At 48.5% G+C, this 12,852-nt stretch overlaps 4 protein-coding genes across 4 annotated transcripts; 2 read left to right on the top strand and 2 right to left on the bottom strand.

Annotated features, from left to right (window-relative positions):
- Positions 1-3,303: 3,303 nt before the first annotated feature.
- On the bottom strand, positions 3,304-4,088 carry DPM1 (dolichyl-phosphate mannosyltransferase; the record flags this gene model as incomplete). Its single annotated transcript, XM_002179202.1, has 1 exon — positions 3,304-4,088. The coding sequence occupies one exon, from the start codon at positions 4,086-4,088 to the stop codon at positions 3,378-3,380; it is 711 nt and encodes a 236-aa protein (XP_002179238.1). The 3' UTR covers positions 3,304-3,377.
- A 397-nt stretch (positions 4,089-4,485) lies between these two features.
- On the top strand, positions 4,486-5,688 carry PHATRDRAFT_34868 (predicted protein; the record flags this gene model as incomplete). Its single annotated transcript, XM_002179419.1, has 1 exon — positions 4,486-5,688. One exon carries the CDS (start codon positions 4,486-4,488, stop codon positions 5,686-5,688), a length of 1,203 nt encoding a protein of 400 aa, XP_002179455.1.
- A 119-nt stretch (positions 5,689-5,807) lies between these two features.
- PHATRDRAFT_45230 (predicted protein) lies at positions 5,808-8,402 on the bottom strand. Its single transcript, XM_002179201.1, has 3 exons — positions 8,144-8,402; positions 7,065-8,057; positions 5,808-6,991 (listed from the first exon to the last, which is right to left on the bottom strand). Exons 2-3 carry the CDS (start codon positions 7,923-7,925, stop codon positions 5,912-5,914), a joined length of 1,941 nt encoding a protein of 646 aa, XP_002179237.1. The 5' UTR covers positions 7,926-8,057; positions 8,144-8,402; the 3' UTR covers positions 5,808-5,911.
- A 1,684-nt stretch (positions 8,403-10,086) lies between these two features.
- Positions 10,087-12,348, top strand: PHATRDRAFT_45229 (predicted protein; the record flags this gene model as incomplete). The annotated part of the gene is made up of 1 exon (XM_002179418.1): positions 10,087-12,348. The coding sequence occupies one exon, from the start codon at positions 10,087-10,089 to the stop codon at positions 11,860-11,862; it is 1,776 nt and encodes a 591-aa protein (XP_002179454.1). The 3' UTR covers positions 11,863-12,348.
- Positions 12,349-12,852: the final 504 nt, after the last annotated feature.

Raw genomic sequence — 12,852 nt, 5'->3', positions numbered from 1 at the left:
TGAAAGTCAGGCTTCAAAGACATCGCTGTAGCAGAATTCTGTCACGATTCAAGCATGGTCCACGCCCTTTGACAGAATCGGAATTTATCGGCTAAATTCTGAGAATACTACTCTTAAATACCTGTACCTTCCGTGCTAGGTGAACTGCGGCGTGCACGAGTATAGATTGCCTTCCTCTTACATCAGTGAATTGTCGTCGCCTTGCTACTGGGGAGGAGCTGTTGTTGTTTGCCTTGAAAAAAGTGTATCTACTATATCTCTATAAAACATCTATCGATTTATACTTGGAGGTAAAGCAGCCTTCTGGGAGTTACTTTCATAGTATTCCCGACATATCGCTGGTATAAGCGAAAAAACATTAATCCACCTCGTTCGGCGGGAAAGGCTTTGATCGAGCGTTTACATGAGACGCATGAGTTCAGTCGTCGAGATTTCTCGGCAGGTGGAGCCATTCCCTAATAAATCTGACAGCTCTTCTTCGGACAAAATGTCGTCCGACTTGCCAATGTTGATTAGGATCTGATTGAGGGCATCTACTGTTACTGTGCCATCATTTGGATGAGCTGCTTTGATGAGTTCCTTCTTGAAACGAGTTGGCGTTTCCCGAGAAAAGCTACACAAGGAAGGGCGTCAATGTGAGCCTTTGTTTTCATAGTAACCACACCACATTTGAAAATTCCGGTCCTTGAAACACAAGATGTCTCAACGATGATCACGAGGTCGAGGCCTACATCAGTCATCCATACTTACTGTTCTTTGCGATAGTCTTCAAATATGCAACGGAGTCTCTCGGCCGGAGCGCTCGTTGAGGAGAGAAAGCGATGGGCAGACGCAGTACGTAGAGATCGACTTGCGACAGAAAGGGAGCGGGAAGAAATCATCGTGGATCAATGTCGGTGAAGGGAAGTCAGTCTAGCGCTCGAGATGGCAACGTCAAAAAAAGTGAGAAACTGGAAGGGTGATGGAAGCGATGGCTCACGATCCATCCAGAGTTGGCTTTCGAAAAGTGCGGAATCTACAAAATGACGATTGTACGTTGGGATTAAGGAGGTCCGAAAACATAAATCATTAAATAAAGTATATTTTACTGAAAGCTCATTTCTTTTCGTATGAGACAGCACAGACTTCCTGAAATTTTTCTTTATATAAATGGATTGTCTGTGCTGTTCCCACGCAAGGTGCAACAGATGGAACACTGCAATTATAGCACTCTTCCTTCCCGAAGAAAGTCCACGAACATCCGGAAGACAAAAAGAACGATGCTGTGGGTCATGAAAAACTACCGGTCGAACGAATGTAACTCCGGGTCTCTAATATCACGTGACGCAATTCACCCGCCTACTGGAGCTCGGATTGCAAATCGGGATAGGGTACCACACGAACACAGCAGCGCAACAGAGCTGATGAACAGCCGCACAGTCAGTTTACTTTAATTTTACAGTTAGCGTCGTCACCTGACTGTGACGATTGTTCGAGCGGTAGAAGAGAAAAAGAACAAGGAAGCAAGCATTAGTCGTTGACTCTGTGGATATGCCAGGCAACGAATGTGAAGCGGCGAAACGAGGCCGAGAACCAAGCACGGAGCATCGAGATCGAGGCTATCGTGTATTCCGCAGCGAGGACGCCAAACGGTACCGGCGAGGTGATTCAAGATGATCGCTTCACGTTCTACTTGCAATCATACATCGACCATGTTCTGGCTCTCACCTAAAGTCTTTCCACCTTATGTTTTGATCCATATATATAGAACACTTCACTCGTGAATGCGACGCGCACCACTCTTACTACGAACGTAGAGAGGCACGAAAGGACTGGAGTTGTGTGGAGGTAAACTTTAAATTGATTGCGATATAAGCCGAGCTGGGTGAATTTACCGGACAAACCCCGCTTAACAGTTTGAAAATTCTGTCCTCTGATCTTTTATTTTGTAATCCTTTTTTTGCGAAAGTGTCGTGCCATTAATAACACGGAGGAAGCCTGGTGCCTTGGTTGCGGAGCCCCCGGATATGATTATGGTCGGGACCAAAACCAGCACAGGAACGACAAACGGATGTTCTCTTCTCGAAGCGATGAGTTTGTTAAGAGCGATCGAATGGATGACTACTGTGGTACAAGAGAACGACCCATAGTTGAGCGGCCTCTCCCGCAGCGAGGTTCCAAAGAGTCTGACGCTGGCACAATCTCTGATTTTGATCAAGCTTTGGACGAATTTGGGCGCAAAATCATTCTTAAGCAACCATCAACACCTGTGTGGCCTCCTTGTTTTGAAACACATGGCTCATCTTTCACATTTGATACCCGATCCTCCATGTTTTACGAGAACGAATCAGACTTCTTCTACGACCCAAAGAGCAAGCTTTACTATGGAAATAAAAGTCAGATCTACTATCGCTATGACCCTTTTGCTACGCATTTTTTTGTTGAAGTGCAAAAGATAGACGAATCTAAAATGACCGTCGCTTCAGAAAACGAAATCATTCACGCTCCTGGTAAACCTTCATCAACCTATAGCAAGCCCCCAACAATCTCCATCAATATCAAAAGCAAGTCGCTTAAAGTGAAAAAGAAGCAAAGAACAGAAGATATCAAACCAGACAGGGCGACGCCAGCTGTATCAATACCATTTCGTGCTAAAAAAAAGCACGAAACTGACATGGAAAAATGGTCCAATCGTCAAACCGAAAAACAACATGATGTCGAACGACCAGTTCTAGGTAGCGTGCCAGCAATTTCAAGTAAAGTGACTCGCACAGCAAACGGCGAACCTATTTGCGTACTGTGCCAACGTAAATTTCCCAATTTGGAAAAGCTGAAAGTCCATGAACGGGCATCAAAGCTTCATCAAGAGAATTTGAAGAAGCAAGGTCTAAGCAAAAGAGACAATGAAGAAAAGCAGAAGAACTATGCTGATCGCGCCCAGCAACGTCGTAACATGTACGGAGTCGAGTCTATGCCAGTTTGTACGGTGCTCCCTGCTATCGAATCGACTCCAATTCCCACCCAATTGTCTGCGACAGACACACTCGGCACCTCAAACATTGGGAATAAAATGCTGCAGAAACTTGGCTGGAAAGAAGGAAATTCCATTGGACGTTCGGTGGGTCAAGGGAGCCATCATGGATCGCAACAAGTACAGCTCGCCAAAGAGTGGGAGCGCATCGAAGCATTGGCAGATGCAAACATGGCCAAGCGACCTCACCGTTAGCAAAACCGCAAATAGCACTCACAATCAGCAGCTAATTCTAGATAAAATGATTTCCCAAAAGCACTTTTGCCTTGCCAATGTAAATGCACAGTAAAAATCAATACGAAAAAAATTATTCACTATTAGACCTTTCACTGTTGACAACGACTTGAGCCTCAATTACTGGTGCGGGTCAAGTGGTGAAGAACAAGTGCACTAGTCCTTTAAGATACAACACAATTTCCCTAGGGCCAAGCTTGGACTCTCCGTAGAGCCTATCCACGAATGTAATAGGAATTTCCTCGATCACACAGCCCATCTTTTTGGCAAGGACAACAATTTCCATTTGAAACGAGTAGCCTGTCGATTTCACTTTGGGCAAAATTTGTTCCAATATGTCTCGTCGGTAGAGTCGGAAAGAGCCCGTCAGGTCGGAAACTCCGGGATTGAGTAAAAAATCAGCCAGCACGTTGGCTCCTTTGCTCGTCAATTTTCGTTTGGTGTCCCAGCCGGCAACACCACCGCCTTTGCGATATCTTGTTCCTGTCACGATTTCACACTTTTTCTCGTCCATGACACGGATCATGTCCGGAATCGCCGAAGGGTGATGCGACAGGTCAGCGTCCATAAGTACGATGCGATCGCCACGGGCTGACTTGAGCCCGGCCACATATGCTGATCCCAAACCAAGCTTACCAGCTCGGGAAACGATCGTAACAAGCTCGTTGCCGTAAGATTTTTGAATCGCCTCGGCTACTGATTTGGTCCCGTCAGGAGAATTGTCATCCACCACGACTACTTCAAACCGAAGTTTGCAGGCCTCAAATGTCTTGTGCAGCAAATAAAATATAATTGGGAGGTTCTCTCGCTCGTTATAGGTCGGAAGAATCACAGAATACAGCATGTTTTAGGTCTTCTGGAGGCGCACACTCTCGTTCTGATTGCTAGAGGCGAAGTTATTGATGATGCTACCTACTACCTTACCTAACTAACGAATGGTTGGTTTTGGAGGGAAGAGTCAGATTCTCATGGTGAGCATGTTGTCGTTTTCGTGGTAAATAATGTACATACACACACAGTGAAGAGGGTAGGTTTCTTCAAGAAGTCGTCGGCATTGACTACAAAACGCTTTGTTAACGTCTTGGCAATTTGAAAATGACAGAAACGGCCCAAGGATTTTCAAGTAACACAAAATCCGTTTTCGCAAAACAATCATGGCAACTTTCTTTTTGGCCAAATGCTAACTACGATAGTCGATCAACAAAGCGAGACAATCTCCTTTAGCGGAAAAGGCTCTTACTATGTTTTCATCGGCACGATTGGACACTTCCAGCGAAGGCAGTAGTGATTTTTTCTCGCCCATTTCCGCCTCGTTTTTCAAAACCACTTCTAGCAACAAGGTCTGTGCGAGTAGTCTTTTACCCACTTCCCACGACACATCCTGGATCGGGGCCCGTATGAGTCCAATACGATCCTTCGACCAAGAAGAAATCGATGAAGACGACGATGAATACCGTGAGGCTACTTCACGATACCAGCTTGCCCTGCACCAGAGCCTGATGGCCTCCGCTTCCGTCGCCAATGAAAGGACTACACTACTGTCGAAGCCATCGACTTCTCAACTCTTTGTGAAAAATCACAATTCCATTAACCCTTCGACAGCGATTCATCCGCTTTGGAGTCCAGCTCGAAATGGTCCAGAAAATACTATCTTGCTAGATGCACAATCCAGAGGTGGCGAACCAAGATGTTCGTGGGAGAATGGTCGTACGCGACATGTAGGAATACTCTTGTGTCTATTTTCAGGATTGCACTGGGTTATAAGTTTGGTTATTTCTTTGTCACAAGGGCGGATGGGTATCAACTGGGGGTATCACCAATCCGACTTGATTTCTTCGGGGCTTTCAGGGACTTGGAAAACTGCTTGGGTGAGCCCACAGGTTCTCTTTACATATGGAGGTGCAATAACTACCACAAGACGAATTCTTTCGCTATCGGACTGCTGGAGAATACCACTCTCATGGACTTGTGCCACGAGCCTTTGGGAATGGTTCTTCGGTGTTTGTGCTTGGATTCTGATCGGTAATAGTACTGGGCAAGGGATATTACCACACTGGTCCACACACATTGGGGTCTTTGTCGCTTCTGCAGTATGCGGTCAGTTATCATTCGTTGCATGGCAATTTGCTAATCCGTATTTGCTGGTGGGATGTCTTTTATGGGGAACAGTGGGCGTGCTAACACACCAAGCAAGCCTTCAGCAACAACCTCAACTTTTCGGTATGGCAGCGTTCTTGGTGTTTTGGTCATGGGTGGTACAGCCGTACAATTCAGTATGGGGCATGACGTTAGCGGCCTTTTGGGGATGGGCTCTGGCGGAGAGTGAAAAACCGTCGAAAAAGAATTTGTGGGAGGGTTGCACAACGAAAGGGGGCATTGCAACGGCGTTTTGTATCTCCTTAATTGTTGCACCTGTTCTGTACATTGCGTTCACGGATAAGTGAGTAAAAGCACACCTTTCCGAACAGAGACCAAACTAAACATTCCTAGGGTAAGTCATCTAGGGTATAACAAAAAGAGTAGAGCTACCTACATCAAAAATTGGAAAACATGCCATGGTAGACCACACAGTAGGGAAGCATTTATCTTTATAGTCCATCTGTACTTCATCAAAATTCCAAACATGTCTGAAGATGGAGCTTGTAGCCTTCGTCTGATGTCACATGCTTAGCCGAGTTCCCAAAAGGGCCGCAAAATAATGATCAAAATACTGACATTGTCACGACTCCGTCGAACTCGAATGGCTTGGTCACTCAGTATCCGAGCTACTTCGGCTGGTTCACCCCTATGTGCAATCAACTCTTGACGCGCTAAGGCGATCGCATCCTGAGATCGGAAGACATCAAAAAGACCGTCGCACGCAAGCAGCAAGAACTCATCGTTATGTGATAACACCATCGAAGCAATTTCCGGCTCCGCACTTACTAAGGGTGCCGTCAAGTCTTTCGCCTCTTCCTGGGCCAGCTCTTCCGCGTCTTCTTCAAGCATTGCCTTGATGCCCATCTTAAACGATTTGTCACCAAAGGCACGAGTAATTGCCAATTCGCCCATGACACGCTTGTGCAAAATGAAACCACCAGCGGCCCGAACACGAGCAGCTTCGTCGGGTCGAGAAGGTTTGTGGTCGCTCGTCAACTCGACGCACTGTCCACCGCTGCGACAAAGAACAACACGAGAGTCACCTACATTGGCAGCAAAGAGTCTTCGACCGAAGAGCAGCACAGTAGCAGCCGTTGACCCAGATTGTGGTGAGTCTTGTGGACTGATGAAATCTTTGTCGGTTTGGAGATAAGCGCCCTTCAAGATTTTACGCATCAATTCCGAAGCTGCGTCCTCGGACTGATCTTGTCGCGCGTTCAACCGTGATTGCTCCACGGCTGTTTTCAGTGCCGCTCGTTCTGCCAAAATGGCAAGTCGGACATTGTGTGGAAGAGCGTCAACAAGGTAGTTAGAGCATTCACCGCCACCATGTCCGTCAAAGACTGCTGCAAAACTCGTCATGGCGAGTTCTTCCAAGTCTTCTTTGGGCTCGTCCTTGTAGTAGCCGTGGGATGGTGCGAGCATGAGAGACTGAATCACAAGAGTTCGGTCTTCCATGGTTGGTCGTGCACCAATAGACTCCGAGATCCCATAGTCAAATCGATTAACAGAAAAGCCAGTTCTACCGACAATGAATTCATCACTTATACTTAGGGCACCAATTCCCGGTTGGCTATAGGGCCCCACAAGTCTCATGTATGATCCATTCTGTGGATTTGAAAAAAAAGAGGTGAGTCTCCCAAAAAATTTGTGAAAATTTGGGTGCCAAACTGACACGTACCGTGCTCTCCAAATCTACCAATACAAAAGATCCGGCATTGCTAGTATCCGTAACAAAGAGAATAGCTCCGTGCCTTCTAGAGAGTTCACGATCCATGATACACAAATCGGCCTCGTGTGCTCTCCCAAAGACGTACGGACACCGCGAAGCGTGAATATCAATCAGCTTTCCCCGCATGGGTCCCTTCGAGCAGTGGATCGTGATTTTTTGCTTGGTATCATTGACGTCTTCTACATTGAATACGGAATTTCCGGCACAGAACGAAGCGCCTTGACAGAGCGCCCACCGCGACGCATTCAGGCTCAGTATGGTTCCCTGCCGCGCATTGTTCTGGGTCTGAATTTGCGCCTTGCCTACCCGGATAGCCGCGTCCCCGCGCTCGCCTCGCAGCTGCCAGCCGCAGGTCATTGCTGCCGCGAGTGCGTTCTCGGTGCCAACATCTCCGTCGGCATCGGTGATCCTCGTCAAAACTCCGGCAGCGGCGCCGGTCATACTGTCATCCATGCGTCGACAAATGGAATCGGGCTGGGCTGTGGTCGGACCAGCGTTCCCGATCGTAGTGTGTTTACCGAAATAGGTCCAGTAGGCAGTGGCGGGTTCCGGTTTGCCTTCGTCCTCGTCTTCCGAAGTGGTGAATTTGAGACAAACTCGAAAAAGACTGCGCGTGTAGGCTTCGCGAGTAGAGGCGAACTGCTGTCCACCCTGTGTCCAGGCAAGTGCGGCTTCATTGTCGTTCGAGGTTTCCATCGAGCTGCTCGTGCTGGACTTGGTGGCTCCGCCGGTAACGAAACTTAACAAACTGTTTGTGGTGGAAACGGCGGTAGATCCTGTATTCCAAGATGCCTGCGGGACTGCAGCCATACTCTATGGCTCTCAAGTAAACTCGCGCACTCTCGGGAGATAGCGATAGACTCTACTCGGGGGGTTTGCTTCGACTTTAGTTCTGTTTTGACTACTGCGGACGCAAGTATATAGGATAGGCAGGAGTACAATCTGTGTGGTATAAGCCAGCGTCTGACTGTGAGTAATTTTACACCAATTCAACTACGAGGCCGAATCGACAGGTTCTTCTCACTTACCAAATCGATACAATTGACAAATATGAAACTGACTGTATGCTATTTGACGGGGAAAATGACCAAACGCGACTGCGTAAACCTGTTTTGGAGCAAGGCGTGGGTAATCAGGGGATCGTGAACGATCGGGACAAAAACTCTCGAGGTAAACAACAACAAAACAGAAAGTTTGGATATTTTTTTATCCAAACGTTTCGCGACAATGAATAAAGATATGCTCGTGCGCAACGATGTTGTACACGGCAGAATCCAAAGGATTTATCTTTGGCCGGGTCGGGTCTAACCACTGGAGCTTGCGCTGTTGCTCTTGTTCCCCGTGGGTTGTGGTTGACTGTCAGGTCTCCAAAGCGGGCAGCCGGCGAGGTTCCGCAACTATAGCTAGTGCCAAGTAGACCAAAAAGGATCGGAGCGGACGTCCTTGGTGAGGCGTGCGCACATTGTAGAATTCATGCAAACGTGCCATGCGTCGATTCATATAGGAAAAATAAATGTCATAGGCTTGTCAGGCGCGAAGTTTTAACCCGTTTGGTTGTGCTAAAAGCTATGACGGTTAACGTAGGCAATCCCAAACCGTTACATGGCAGAGGAACGATGCACGACCAATTGGCTATGGCACCGTTTGGCGTTTGGTTGTGACTGACTGTGAGACAGGCGAAGCTAACATGTGACTGGTTGTGACTGAGACAGGCAAAGCTAACATGTGACTGAAAGACCATGAGGCCTCTTACCACTCCCACATCCAATACCTACCTCACTGCCAACTATACACAGTTTCTTGATGATGCAACACTAGTAGTTGCGTTTACGTAACGTCAGGTTCCGATGATGCAAAAAGAAATGGTTGGATCCTTCCCATTCGCCAGATGGGTAGCTGTCTCTCTCGAGCAACAAATACTATGTAAAGAGTGAAAATATGTGTAACTGTAAATCCTGTTACACTCCCGCACACCAAGCTATAGCTTTTTAAATGTACTAACCCTAACTAAAACTATCGTCTCTAATACGATAGATGTTACATTCCTTGCACATCTCCGACATTCAGGCAAAGTCGAGCAAAGTTGCAGTACATTATCACTTTTGCTGAGTACCGCTAATACTGCCCAGCATTTCTTCGAGATTGATGGAAGTTCGGGTCCACGCCGATCCGAGACCGACTCCCATACCGAGACCGGCCAAAGCTTTCCGGGCGCTGCTACTACCGCCACCTCGAGCGACCACGATTCCTGCCATACCTCCCAGCAGAAAACCTGCCGATGCCTTTAGTAGCATGTGCTGTAAGCCTTGTCGCATGATATCTCGAACCGCCATGTCCGACGTCGACGAAGTGGTCGCTGTTGTTGACTGCGCATCCGAAGCGCTGGAAGCCTGCATTTCGACAACGTCCAATCCTCTGTAGACTTCCAACTCGTCGAACAGATACCGCCAAATTTAATTGGTCAATAGTGTGGTTAAATGGTGCGAGTCTTTTGGTCTGCGGGAACAACAGCCAAATCCCAGGGTACAGAGGGTAACGAATCCGAAACTTTGCACCCGTCTCGTATCGCCGTGGCCTCTTCGTTGTTCGGAGGATTGCATGAAGACCGTCCATCCGTATGTCCGCCATATTGTCTTCGTCACAGTCACAGTGACCTCGATCCATTTGTCTGAATCGTCCGTCATCGCACGGTTGGAAGAACCCGGACTTCTCAGAGAAACTCCTCGTAAGGAACGATGAGATCGCCGGCCAGCCCCGTTTGGCCGTCCGGCGAGTCTGCTGTTGGCGATGGTTTGCTCCGGATACGCAATCGAAAACTCACGAGTAGCGACGATGATATTCTCTCGAACTGCCTTTTTAATAAACAGTTAATGTAAGCCAATCGAAGAAAAAGACTTGGTTCCATTGCAAGCAACACACGAGTTAACGCACTCGATTTCTCTTGTTCTGTCCCTATACTGCGGTCGAAGCAATGGCATCAATCTACAGTACTCCGGGACGACGCTCTACCCCTCGACACAAACCCTTACCGGAAGGAGAGATTCACGATTTCTGTCATCTTATTGAGAACACGCCGGTTGACAAATGGCAGATACGAAGTGATGCTTTTGAGCGCATCGTGAAGCAAATTCCTACCGGAACTGCTTACACGGAAGGCGACGCCTGGTACAACAATCCTCCCATTCTTCGTCATCTGGCAATTCCCATTTCGGACCTTCTCAAGGATGCGCGTTCGACGGTAGTGAAGCGCACGTGTGCTTCGTTGACCAAACTTTTCAACAGATGCCAATCTGATGCACGCTACCTATTTAAGGATCTAATGCCTACTATTTTATCCGTCCACGCGCAGACGGTACAAGTCATCCGTCAAGCTGTCCAAGCAATGATTGAGGAAAGCATCCCCGAAGTTCCTTGTAAGTCGATCATGCCGTTCTTAATGGAACGCCTTAAGATCGATAAATCACGAACCGTCCGGGATGCTTGCGCTTTGTATCTGGGAATCTGCTTGCGCTCTTGGACCGAAGAAGGCTACTTGACGGACGAAATTTGGTTGCAGGTGGCACGCTGTTTCCTTGCCTCGATCCGTGATCCGTCCCCACCCGTGCGGTCCTACGCTAAAGCTAACTTAGCATACATCCAAAGCGCCAAACCGGATCTCTTCCTATATCTGATACAAGATGGTACCAAAGATTTGAAGCTACAGAGATGGCTCGAATCGCTTGGTAGAAACGGAGGCGACGGAAATCCGAATGAGGACTTGTCGGTGATCAGCAAAAATTCGTACAATTCCGATATTCGCATTCGAGCTGTCGGAAGCATTTTTCGATCCGGTCCTTCGCAGGGAAACTTTCCTCGCCCACGTCAAGTTCGCTCCGAGGAGCTTAACTATCGCAGTGATCACGACTCTGTATCTGGCAATTCCGTCCCCACCAGCATTGCTGTTGGTCCGTCGGAATCGGCCCACCAGTCCGTTGCCAGTCGCGTCAAGCCCTTGGGCAATTTAGGTCCACCCGTGCGCCGTCAAGTTGCACCTGCTGCATCTTTCTCGCCCGAACCAAAGGCACCATTACTTCCACCGAGTTTGATCCAGGTAGCCTCCGCAGCGCCCGAATGGCTTCACTTGCCCTCCGACCTCGGACAACAGCAGCATTCCCAAACGATTCAAACACACGCGGAAGCGACCGAAGAAGGTCCATTTATTGCCAGCATGCAAGAATTGAAGCGACATGCATCAAAACGTCGAAGCCGTAGTTCATTGCTTATGAAGGAACGCTTTCGTACCTCACAAAGTAGCAGCCAACTCGGCTCCACGCTGGAACCGATCCTTGTAGACGACCATGACGATGATGTGACCGTGCGACAGATTGGCAGTACGCAAACGGAACTCAGTAACGAAGAAAATGAGGTTCCGAATCCACCGCGAACCGCTGAATCCTACCAGAAATCCTCCTCCTCAGCGACGTCGGTCGCGTCGTTTAATGCGGCTCCGGAACACATGGCCATTGCCATTCGTCTACTGCGTGCTCACAAAACGCACGTGGACTCCATCATGGAAACGCTCCGTATCGAGATGGATGCCTTGCGAGATTTTGACAAGTTGTTGGAGGAAGCGGGCCGACCCAACGAGGATGAAGTGTTGGACTACTTCGAATCTGTCGGGCTTTGTTTGGAACAGCGCACTGCATCGGGATCGACATTGCGACGGGAGATGGACAGAATTAGCCGTGGGGAGCCAATACCGGAATAATAAGGGCAGCACGAATGGATTGTGCTAACTGTTAGCTAGCTGGGAAAGAACGAGATTGAGGCTTCGTTGTGCAATTAGTCATGCCATATGTAAGTGATTTTAGAATGTAGCTACAAGGTGGCTTTTTGATTTTCGTCGTGCAGTTTTTGGCTTGTTCGTGCAGTTTTTCTCGTCAATGATGCGTTGCAATAGAGGAAAGTATGTGTGTATATCTGGAAAGGCGACATTCGATTAAGTATCTTGTCGACACGAGATACTTTGCGTGTAGGTAGCACGAAACGTTGCAAGAATTGTAGTAGAGGGGGCTTCCAACGAAAAACACCCGCATACCAACGGAGGAGAAACAACACGTATCCACAGTGTTGGCATGATACTTCAGGCTTCCTTCCTCTTTTTCACGGGCACGGCCGTGACGGGAGGTCCCGTCGTACGCTCCATGGCCAGGCACACCCTTCGCAGGGCAATCCCTTGCATGCCCCAGGCCAACAACAGGCAGGAGTGTAGAATAGTGTTGACCTGCGCCAGCGACAGATCAGTATACTGTACCAGCAATGGATACATGGGCAGCAAGGGGGCGTTCAGAATAAATCCCAACACGCCGACGACGCGTGCCCAGTTTGGAACCCCTTGCGTGGGCAACCCCAATGCGAGGACGGCCATGACGTAAAACGTACTCGGCGCCTGCGTCGTCCCGGCAATAAAAGTATCACACGCTGGTCGTTGGTAGGAAAGCCCACCGTAGGCACACACGAGTGTTGTCACAATTCCAAAGACGGTCCAAAACTGTACGGGCACGTAGGGCACCAGGTCCTTGTTGAGTGACAGGGCTCGTTGATCGATCGCCACGAGTTCACTCCCGATCGCCCCCATGAATCCGGATGCTGCCGTGACCGTCCCCACGCAACAAGTCCAGAGCAATCGAAACGTGAGCGTGTTTTGGTCGTCGATCGTGCGATAGAATTGGTGCGCCAGCCCTCCCGCGGTGACGGA

The sequence above is a fragment of the Phaeodactylum tricornutum genome, chromosome 6 (genome assembly GCF_000150955.2).
Source record: "Phaeodactylum tricornutum CCAP 1055/1 chromosome 6, whole genome shotgun sequence".
Classification (NCBI taxonomy): Eukaryota; Bacillariophyta; class Bacillariophyceae; order Surirellales; family Neidiaceae; genus Phaeodactylum; species Phaeodactylum tricornutum.
Note: the sequence above shows the minus strand (reverse complement) of the source record. Positions and strands in the feature narration are given on the sequence as shown.